The 11,566-nt window shown below is 43.5% G+C and overlaps 1 protein-coding gene and 1 pseudogene across 1 annotated transcript; one reads left to right on the forward strand and one right to left on the reverse strand.

Annotated features, from left to right (window-relative positions):
* Positions 1-2,048: 2,048 nt before the first annotated feature.
* Positions 2,049-3,460, reverse strand: LOC144249151 (eIF5-mimic protein 2-like; annotated as a pseudogene).
* Positions 3,461-4,581: 1,121 nt separating this feature from the next.
* Positions 4,582-6,993, forward strand: LOC144249288 (PRAME family member 12-like). Its single transcript, XM_077791564.1, has 4 exons — positions 4,582-4,868; positions 5,128-5,204; positions 5,522-5,702; positions 6,555-6,993. The coding sequence occupies exons 1-4, from the start codon at positions 4,582-4,584 to the stop codon at positions 6,991-6,993; spliced, it is 984 nt and encodes a 327-aa protein (XP_077647690.1).
* The last annotated feature ends 4,573 nt before the right edge of the window (positions 6,994-11,566 follow it).

Here is an 11,566-nt window from a genome sequence, read left to right on the forward strand (position 1 = left end):
TCACAGTTTGGATAGGATGTATTCTCCCAATGGTTCAAGTGTTAATGCAAGGGGTGAGACGATTGGGTTATAAGATCCATAATCAGTACATTCATCTATTTAATGGATTTGAAAAAACTACATACTGGGTGATAAACTCTAGGCAGGTGAGGTGTGGCTGGAGGAAATAGGTCCCTGGGGTGTGTCTTTGGGTTTATATTTTTGTTACCAAAGGCTTGGTCCCCATCCTCCATGCTGATCCATTAGCAATGGGAAAAGGAAAAAGGTTTATTGTTTTGCTAGCAAAGAAGAAACACAGGGACTAGTGTCCCATAGCCTGTGTTTCTGCCTATCCTCAGGAACAGGGGGCTTTTATACAGGTGATTCAAGAAAATGGGATTAGGAAGGAGATCATGAAAGAAAAGGTTAGAGAAAAGAAGATGAGGGGGGTTGGGGGAGAAACGTATAAGTTTCAAAGCCACAAGGGATATAGTAAAAGCATCCAGTGAAGCCCTGTTAAAGTTTCTTGGCACCATGCCCACCACCTCCAAGCTGCCCTGTACTGATCAGCTTTTCTTTCTTTTTTTTTTTTTTCCTAAGTGTAAGGATGGACTTTATTAAAAAAAAAAAAAAAAGTATTTTGCGGACTACAAATTACAAAGTAAAAGCAGATCACTATGTAGAAATCTAGTGAATACATTTTGCCTGCACATGAAAACTTTATCCAAGTTATTCATTTAACAAAATCACCCCATTCCCACAATGTTATCTGTTATAATGCTCTTCTTAAGGTCACTATAACTTTATTTCAAATTATATATTACATGTTATTCCCTCAAGATGAATGTTTAAATACCAACTTCTTGGCTAATAATAATGGCACCTTCAAAAGGGGTAATTTCCACTCAATCTCTGGTGGCATTATTCCAGGCTAGTTTCTTTCAATTAAAAAATCCTTCAAAACATTCACTTATAACACAATGCCTTTCCACCCAAAAGTGTTGTAATATTTTCTCCTTAATGACTACATACATGGATGGGCAGCAGCAAGAAAATAAAAGGATGAAAAATTAAAAGGCAGCCATTAAAATAAATGAATTAATCACATAGAAGAAATATTTGGCTCATGGCAATTAAGAGTTGGCAACTAGGGTACATTAATAGCCAGATGCTTGAGTCATTACTGAATGTACTAAGAGAATGAAGCCAGTCCAGTACGACCAAGTGAGAATATACAATTATTGTACTTCATTCTTTGGAACAAATGCTCTAAGCCAAAAGGAAATACAAGTTAAATTCAGATCCCCAATTAGAACATGCTGACTCTTAACATTCTCAATAATTTTATGGGGTCTATAACAGTCATTTCCTCTATTCACACTTTTTTAGAAGTCCTTTCATATCAAACTAAGGGTATTCTGAGCCCAAAATAAGACTTATATGGTACATTTGAAAATGTTCATATGAAAAAAGTACCCATTTGTTTTGCCTAGAAAGATATAACTAAATGCAGAAGTTTCTCAATGGGAAAAAGCTCAATTTTCTTCTTCCCACCATCTCTGACATATGAGATTCCTCAAACTTCAAGTTTGTTCTCCATAGCTTCACTAATGATGAGAGACAGAAAGCAAACAATTGAACTTAAGGACATCTGGGATTAAAAATACAAGTAAATGTTAACATGCAAGCAATGGTCCAAATACTCAGGATCATGTTAATGAGTTCAATTACTGTGTAAGAGACTTTCATTAATGAATAGGGCTCTAGGCATACCAAATTATCACACAAACCATTGCCTTTTGAGACTTTGGATACTTTTACAGTTTAATTTGCAAACAGAATTTTTATAACAAATTATTTTTAACCACATCATATCTTGAAAACTGTTTATATATAGAAAACCCAGGGAATAAAGTGAACTGTTCATTGTGGAAGGCCTTAAATTACATTATTACAGTAGAAAATACAGGAGGTAGAAGATAACTGAAAAGACTAATGCAACATTAGATTCAAATCTATAGCTCCTGTAGCTACTTAAAACATGGTTTTAGAAACAACCCAAAATTTCCAGTAACCATAGAAACAGTTAAAATAAAATTTGCCATGAAAGCCCTTATATCATGCTTGATATAGGGAGGTAGGAAGATGTAAGAACCAGGACACATGAGACATGACATTTTATCTACAACTCCTGTTTGCTTTACTGAGGATGTAGTTTCAAAATTCAGTCACCTTCTTCAGCTTCAGACTCTGATTCTTCTTCAGCATTTTTGAGCCATTCAACAAACTTTTTCATTTGTTCAAGGAAGACACTTTTCCCCTTTGCAACATGTGCATCTTTATACCACTTCAGAATCGGCTCTTCACTCAGGACTTCAGCTTTATAAAAAAGCCCCACTATTTTCTGGAAGGCTTTCATGAAATGAATGTTGTCATAACAATACTCCTGAATCAGTAACAGAGTCAGCTCAGACTGACCATGAGTAGTAAAGGCAGCAAGTAGAGGGCTGTATTGCTTCAAGTACTTGATGGCTTGCTCTGCTACAAGCTCCTCTTTTTTGTTCCACTCCACAGTGCTCATTACACTTGACCAGACTATCCCAATGACAACTGGTTCTGGAATGTTGTTTCTTTTCATCTCTTCCTTGACATATAAAATTATATCCTTAAATGGATTGCCACGGGACATTTGTTCTTGAAGTTCTTTCTGGAGCTCCTTGCGAGCTCCTATGGTCTGTTGATTCCGAACATACTCTGAAAGCTTTTTCAATCCTGCCTCAGTAAAATACTTTGTGAAGTGTTCAAAGCTTTGCTTGTTGGCAGGAAAAAGTTCCATCAGTCTGTTATCCATGCTGACTTTCCAAAGACTTGCAGCTACTGCATTGATGTCTTTTTCATTTATCCATGATTTAAAGAGTTTTACAGCAAAAGCTGCTGAAACTCCTTCTTTAACCAAATTCTCATTATAAAGGCTATTAAGAATGGATGCATTAAGTGTTCCATTAGCCAGAAGAACACCAGTCAACATAGCCAGCTTGTTCCTCTCCAACCCTGAAAAACCTTTTAAGAACAGCAGCAGCTTTTTTACTTCATCTTCAAAACCTTTCTCCAGGTATTTGTAGCGCCTGATTAACTTGTTAAAAACCTGAGCAAATGCTTGCATGGTCTCTAGGTCTTCTTGTGCTGCAAACACGCAGACATGTGTACGCATCATGTCATCTGGCAGTGTACTACCTGGGTCCAGCATTCCACCAGTCACCAGAATGTCAAAGAGTGTTTCTGCATATCAGCGATAGTCAAGTTTTGCTCCAGAAGCATCAAGAAACTTAGCTACTGCTTCCAAATCAGTACCAGTTTCAGTTAAGCCTTGAATAATACAGTCTTGAAACTGAGTAGCGTCAAACCTCTCTTTTTTATCTCTTTTTCTGGTTTTAAAACTCTGGCCTGATAGCATTGGCTTTTGCTGCTTTTGATTATTCATAAAAGACACCCGAATTTAAGGCAAAGAGAAAAAAGCCAGAAATCCCTGATGTGGCGGCAACTGCAGCGGTGTCTCCTCTGCGACCTGAACTAATGCGAGGAGGAGGAGGGAAGAAGTGCCACCCCCCTGATCAGCTTTTCTGAGGCTCTGTTTGGTCATGTTCTTCTGCCTCTTGAGCAATGGAGCTGGCTGTCCGTGCAATGAACCTCTGAAACCAGGAATCCCAAAGAAACTTCCTCTAAGTTCAGCAACCAAAAGTTCTGATTTTCATTTTTGGGGTCCAATGGGTATCTAACCCAAGGCTATATGTGGGCTCGGTAACCTCCTATATCACTGAGCTACCACCCTCAGCAAGCTCCTAAGCTATAGCTATATGTAGATTTACATCTGTACATGTCCACATATGTTTATGGTTTTGTGTGTGTATGTGTGGTACAGGGAATTGAACCCAGGGCCTCACATGCTCGGCAAGCTGGATACCACTGAACCACATCTTGAGCCTCGGACAAGATCTTGCTCAGTTTCCCAGTCTGCCCTTGAACTTGAGGTTCTCATTATTTAAAAAATTATTTTTTGGTAATGGGGATTGAACTCAGGGTGCTTTACCACTTAGCCACATTCCAGCCCTTTGAATTATTTATTCTTTTTGGGTCTCTCACGAGTGCCTTGGGTCTTGTTAAGTTGCTGAGGCTGGACTTGAACTTGTAGTCCTACTGCCTCAGTGTCCCAAGTTGCTAGAATTACAGGCTTGTGCCACCAGGCTGGGCATTGGCCCTGTGACATTTCTATTCTCTTTAAGGGGGTCCTAAGTGAGGTTTAGGTTTGGGATGTGGATCAGTGGTAAGGCACTTCCCTGGCATGCATTTAGCCCTTGGTTCACTCCCCAGGATCTCAAAAGTGAGGATGAGTCACCTGTCCATAGGGGGACTGGTGAGCCTTCAGACTCCTTGATAACTAGTGGGATTAGTGTCGGGAGGACCAGAGGTGGATCTGGGTACTGAGGATTTGATCCCCACCACCACAGAGCTATGGCTTACCAGGATTTGGACCTCAGCTGGATGAGAAGGGGATTTTCAGGCTTGGCCTGAAAGGGTGCCTCTGTTCCCTGCAGATTCAACAGGATGAGCATCAGGACCATACTCACACTCCAGGACGTGGTGATACAGAATATACTGCGCAATGAGGCCTTGCCCATTCACAATCTGAAATACCTGCCAAGGGTGCTTACCCTGCGGTTGTACAAGGAGGCTATAATGGGGGGTCACATGGAGATGCAAAAGAAGATGGTGCTGTCCTGCCCCTTGGCCTGTCTGCCTGTGGACTACCTGCTGAAGACAAGAGATGTGAAGGCCTTAAAAACCCTACTGAATGGGCTAGACTTGCTGATTTCCCAGAAGATTTACCCCAGGTGAGGGGGGGCCAGGAAGAGACATCTGGGGGAGGCAGGACAGGGTGAAGGGTGTACTAGGTGGTGCCAGAGACTAGGATGCCCTGCCCCCTCCACAGGAAGGGTCCCTGGCTGGATTCAAGGAGAAAGGACTCAGGGAAAAATAGGAGAGCAGAGGAGTAGCCACCCAGAACAAGGGGTTCACTGGGGTCTAATGCACAGTTTGGAAGTCGGAGGGTCTTTGTCTATTTTTCAAGCCTCCTTCCCATTTTCTCCATAGGAAATGGAAACTGAAAGCAATTGATTTTTGGGAAGTGAATCAGGACTGCCCCAATGAGTGGTCCAGAGCCCCACTGGGTGCCTGCTCACAAGAGGCCATGTCTCCAAAGGAAAGAGAGAAATGTAGCCAAAGAGCATTGAAGCCACACTTGAAGATCTTCATAGATTTCTATCTGGACAAAGTCTTCCAAAGATTCCTTGGCAGCCTCAGGGAGTGGGTGGAGGAGAGAAAGGGGTGGTCTGTATATACTGCCAGAAGCTACAGATCGGGGATTTATACTTGAAACTCTCTAAATTCCTGAGGACTCTGCCATTGTACTAAGTGCAGGAACTGGAAGTGAATGCTCAGCACTGGACTCCAGAAATAATGGAACATTTTTGTTTTGTCTTGATAGAGATGAGGAACCTTCGCATCCTCCATCTCTCCAACTTGAGCCCGCAGGTCTTCACAGGCCGCTCCATAAACAGGTGGTATTCTCATAGATTCAGCCTTCAACTGTGGAAAGTGAACAAACTCCGTGAGCTCTACATGAACAACATCTTCTTCCTCTACAGAGCGCTGCACAAAATCCTCCTGTAAGCAGGAGCTGTGCGCATTGCCACAAAAGCCATTTTTGCTTACTGAGCATTAAAAGGGCTTGTTCCCTGGCCACTAGCCATGTCATGGAAAAGATGCTGGAGAGTGACCGAGTGACCTCATGTTCTGGTCCCCTGCTCAGTCCTGAAGGAGGGTCTCATCACCACCCACACAGAAGCAGAGGGCTAAACCGGGATGCATGGTCTGCGAAGTGCCACCATGTTGGAAAGCCAGCTGGGAGGGACAAGAGCTAGTGAGGGTGGATGAGGTTCCTTTTCTGGGAGGACTGTCCAGCAAAGGAGGTGGGAGATGGGGCAGAGGAGAGGGCATTGGAGGAGGGAAGCCCCCACACCTGACCTTGCAACAGAGAAACTCTGTGCTCTCCAGCGGGGAGCAGAGGAGCCACCCCCAATGCCTCCCTGGGGAAGGCTGCTCTGAGCCTCAGGTGGTGATTTGGAGTTGAGGGTGAGGAGGAGGGATGGAGGGAAAAGGGTGTGAGCCTCCCCAGTGGATAACCTGGGTTGGTTTCCTTCATCTTGCCCGGAATTTTCCTTCCTACATGACTCCCCCTGACCTCCTGTGGCCAGAGCTGTGGCCTTCGGCTTGGCAGTGAGTGGAGGAGCCTTAGAGATGATGGACCCACCTGGTCACTCAAGTGGTGGTGAAAGGCTCACCCTGAAATGGGTGAGTGTAGGAGCAGATTCTGCAACCCGAAGTGTCCTGGGGGTCCACCATCATCAGAAGGTCAGGGCGACCTTGGGTTCGGGATTAGACAGTTCTCTCCTACCATTTCCCACTATATCCACTTGGTGCCCTCATTCACCAGAAGTAACTCTTTGCTTTCTCTCCAGGAGTCGGACCCCCTTGAAAACACTCTCGCTGAGAGGTTGTCCGCTCAAGGAGAAGGATTTAAAGCATCTGTCCATGTGTCCGAGCACTGATCAACTGAAGTGTCTGGATCTCTGCTCTTTTTCCATGAAAGATATGAGTCCTGAGCCCCTCTGGGTCCTGCTGGAGAACGTGGCACACACCCTTGAGACCCTGGTCTTAGAGTTTTGTGCGATAACAGAGTCCCAGCTAAATGTCATCTCACCAGCCCTGGGTCACTGTTCCCAGCTCAAAACCTTCAGTTTCTGTGGGAACCAAATCCCCCTGACTGCTCTTAAGAACCTGCTGAGCTACTCTGCTAGCCTGCTGCTGGAACAAGCAAAGTACCCTGCCCCTCTGGAGAGCTTTGATGAAATCCTCTGGGGTTTTTGGACTGAGATCAACCAAATGAAATTTGACTAGGTTCGGAAGGAATTGAGGCAGCTGGTGAAGGACATCAGGCCTGTCCACGACATCCAGATTTATTCTTATGATTGTGTTCTTCACCTCAAACATACAGATTTTATTGCCGGAAACCCAGTGGCAATTAGGTAGGCAGGGGATTATTGACATGCACAACACATTAGCTTTCTTGGGCTGGAGGTGAGGCTCAGGTAGAATGCGCCCTGCATGCATGAGGCCATGAGTTTCATCTCCAGAACCTAAAGAAATGTTTCTTATGAATGTCTAATGGGGTTCATGTGTGCATATGGCCTCAAATTTGAGTCTTGACAACTCAGGAAGATTGTCTCAAAACAAGGACTAGGGATGTAGCTCTAGGCAAATGCCCTGGCTTCAATCCCCAGTACCCCTGAAAAATGGGCCTTCAGGAAGATAGGTATAAGGGCCTTCATTTTACTATGCTACTTGGCTTTTGGCTCTATTATTCCATAATAAAAATGTACTAAATTTTCACTGCTATGATGATTTTTTTTGTGTGTGTGTGGGTATTGAATCAAAGGGTGCTCAACAATTAGGCCACATCCCCAACCCTTTTTAAGACAGGTTCCAAGTTGCCCAGGACATATTTAAGTTGCTGAGGCTAGCCTTGAACTTGATCCTCCTGCCTCAGTCTCCCAAGCTGCTGGGACTACAGGTGTGTGCTACCACACCCGGCTGCTAATTTGTAATCCTTTGGAAGCGAGTAACATAACTGCCATACCTACTTTGCTGGATTTGAAGCCCTGCTTTTTTTTTTTTTTTTTTTTTTTTTTTTTGTATGTGTGTGTATGTGTTTGTGCCTCTGCTCAGGGCAAAGAAGCTAGTCTGAGCTACCAAGACAGACCCGCAGTCCCGTAAGCCTGGTGCTGCCAGGAGACTTGTTCAGGGAAATGAAGGGGGAGGTTAACTCTGAAAGATCAGACAACCATAGCCAAGGTCATAGGACAGAAACCATAGGTACTTTAAAATTTTAGTCTGCACTATGTGACCAGGCTATTTTAAAAAATTCCAGTTGCCTAATTCAGACACCACTGGAGGTTCAAGGCTATCTTCTGGCATAACTGAGGAACAGGATTCAAGACTAGGATTGTTTTCTGTTTGGTGGGAGCTCAAAATGGATTTTTTTATTTGGTCATTTGCTGTCAATCTGCCCAGTGTGATCAATAAAGCAGGACACTCCTGGACCCCATTCTTGTGGATTTTACCAAACCATTTCTCCACTATTCTTTTTGCGATCAAATAACTCTCTCTTTGCTCCAAGCATCTGCAGCTTCCAGAACAAGTGCACCAGTGTTCCAACAGGGCTCAGATATGAATTGTGGCCAGGCTGCAGTTTGGGAGGAGTGTCAAGAAAGATCAAAGTGCTGTCACCTTCTGCAGCTACAGCATGTTGCCAAAGTCACTCTCCTTCATGCAGACTGGCTCTCTCTCTCCCTCTTGGGGTGAAAATCTGCTACTTGCCAGGCAGGGGCAGCAGTTGGATAGGGGTTCAACGGCTGTGGTGACTGGCTCTGGCTGTGGAAGGGGCAGGCAGGGGGGCTCTCTGCTGTCCCCATATGCCCCCTATTCCCCAATACTAGACTGGCTCCTTCTCCAGGTCATCACCTCAGAGGCCCTCCCTGAACACCCCGTCGTCCACTCATGGTTGTTCCATAGAAGGAATGAATCACAGTTGGCCACATTGTGCATTCTTGCTTCTTATAGGTGGCCAGTCCCAGAGACTGACTCACCTGCCATCGTCATCCAAGTGGACCCTACCTGACCCCCCTGACTAGCCACACAGGTGCTTAATACATAGTGTTATGACTAAGCTACATTCCAGTCCTTATTATTTATTTTGACACAGTGTCTCAAGGTACTAAGATTGGCCTCCAACCTGTGATCCTCCCTCCTCAGCCTCCTGAGTTGCTGGGAATACAGCTATGTACCACAGTGCCCTCTGGTCTTCTCTGTATGTGACTTGTTGCCCACCAGGGCCTCCCCCTGTTGGGTGCACTTCTCAGCCTGGAGGTCTCAGGTGGGCTGAGCTTCCTACATAATAGTGGCTTCCAAGGGGCAGGAAGCACAGCCTGCCAGATGTGTTAGGTTCCCCTCCAGGGCCCAGTTCAGCAGCACTCCAGCATATTCATATTCTATTCCTCAGAGCAGGGCTGAGGATGTAGCTCATTGGCAAATTCCCCAGTCTCAATCCTTTATACCAAGCTCAATCCCATATAAATAAATTAATAATAATAATAATAATAATAATAATAAAAATAATAAAGAGTGCTGGGTATGGTTGCACATGCCTGTAACCCCAGTGACTTTGGAGGCCAAGACAGCAGGATCTCAAGATCAAGGCCAGCCCCAGCAATTAGCAAGGCCTTAAGCAACTTAGGGAGACCCTATCTCAATAAAAAATTAAAAGGCCTGGAGATGTGGCTCAGTGGTAGACAACTGCTGGGTTCAATCCCCATTACAAAAAAAGAAAAAAAAAACTCAATGTCCTGCAGATGCCAGGGAACCACTGTGAAGCTTCCTGCCCCTCCCATCCAGAGCCCTTGGACTGGCTGTGTCTCACTGGGCACATGGCTTCCCTTGTGAGCACCAGTGTCCATGAGGGAAAAGCAGCTAGCAGGACCAGCCTGACGTGGAGATTTGAAAACTATGGAAAGTACTAGGCCTGTGCTAGGAGTGCACCGGGTCACCGGATCATCATTAGCTTAACTCTCTTCATCCTCCATCCTCTACAAGGATGGAAAGACCCCAGGGCACATCTGTAGTCACTTTCCTTGAAGAAGCCTAGGGTAATGAATGACACAAGTGCAGAATCTAGGACCCTACCCCCACTCTATGTGGACTTCTAATAATGAGCCCAGGGACACTGCTGCCTTGCAACCCAAGGCTAGGGTGCTCTTGCAGGAACCAGAGCTCATGGCTGATCACTAGTGGCTACACCCCTTGCCCGGGGAAACTCAGTCCACTTATTTCCAATGGTTACAAATACATAGAATCAATCTGCACCACCTTGTGGGTAGGGAGGGGGAAGGGCTGAAGATGGAGCCCAGGCCTCATGCAGGCTAGGCAGGTGCAGCACCCCTGTGATTTGCCTGCACCTGGAGCCATCATCTGCTACTTTTGGTTGTATTCTAATTCCCCTGCTGTGTCAATATGTCTTTATATTTTCTTTTAAAGTGCAAGGCATGCATGTCTCTGCTGGACTGTGTGTGTGTGTGTGTGTGTGTGTGTGTGTGTGTGTGTGTGTCTGTGTGTGTCTGTGTTTGTGTGTGTGTGAGTGTAGCACTAGGAATTATGTACCTAGGGCACTTTACTACTTAGCTACACCCCCAACACCTTTTATATTTTTATTTGAGACAGGGTCTGACTACATCACCCAGGCTGGCTTGGAACCTCCAATCCTCCTTCCTCAGCCTCCCAAGTTACTGGGATTGTAAGTGTGCACCCAGGTACCTGGCCATAGAGCATTTAAAACCCTCAAGAGATTACATTGCACCTGGGAGCAAGTGCCATAACTAAAAGGAGAATAATAGCCTCAGACTGCAAAATTCCTCTGGATGAATGTTATACTGATACCGAGAACTCTTAGACCACACATTGCCATTCCAATTAAGCCTTTATTGCAGGCCAGCAGCAGACACTCTACTCTCTAAAAGCGAGATGGTCAGAGTAGCATACCACCTTCAGTTATGCCTCATATTTAAGCCAAAAAATCACAGAAGGGAGATTTGGGGGTATAGCCAAAGTAAGCAAGTACATTGAATACGTAAAGAAGAGTAGTGTACTACAATTTTATTGATGTTTTTATATTAACTAAGTTTAAGACTCTGTAATGTGGGACAATACTCTAAAATAACAGTTACTCTTTCACCAGAGGTGTACAAACCTTCATTTGTCCAGTTAGTTGCTCTAGAGAATAAAACTTAACAGACACAATGTAATTAATATTTTAAGAAGTGTTTGTCATTTTAATATGTGAATCAAACTTTGGTTTATATCAATACATTATTATTTGCTCTTAGAGAATAACCTTGAATACTTTTAACTATTTGTGTTACATATATAAACAACTTACTTATAAAGAAACATGTTAATATTTATCCTTTATTTAAGATGTTTATATTACTTACTTAGACTCTATTGTTTAATTAGATGTATAAAAATTATGTTTTACCACACAAAGACTTTCTTACCTGGAAATATGTTTTTTACTAAATATACATTTATATTGAGAAGCTTTTAATAATTTTTAATCCATGGATCCCTCTTTTGGTTTATACCTTCAAATAATCGGTATCAATTTCTGAATTTAGATAAATTAATCCATGTTAATAAGAGGAAATATATTTATAGTATTCTAATTGAAATGCAGTTGAAACCTCTTGACTACTTGTATATAGAATAATACCCACTGGGACTTTTAACTTTTAGTAACCTTGTTTTTTTGATAACGTAAAATAATTTTAAATTTTTTAAATTTACCAATATATGAAAACACCAACAGTGCTTAAATGTTTTACCTTATGGAATTTAAGAAGTTTGATTACTTGATATTACA

The sequence above is a fragment of the Urocitellus parryii genome, chromosome 11 (assembly GCF_045843805.1).
Source record: "Urocitellus parryii isolate mUroPar1 chromosome 11, mUroPar1.hap1, whole genome shotgun sequence".
Classification (NCBI taxonomy): Eukaryota; Metazoa; Chordata; class Mammalia; order Rodentia; family Sciuridae; genus Urocitellus; species Urocitellus parryii.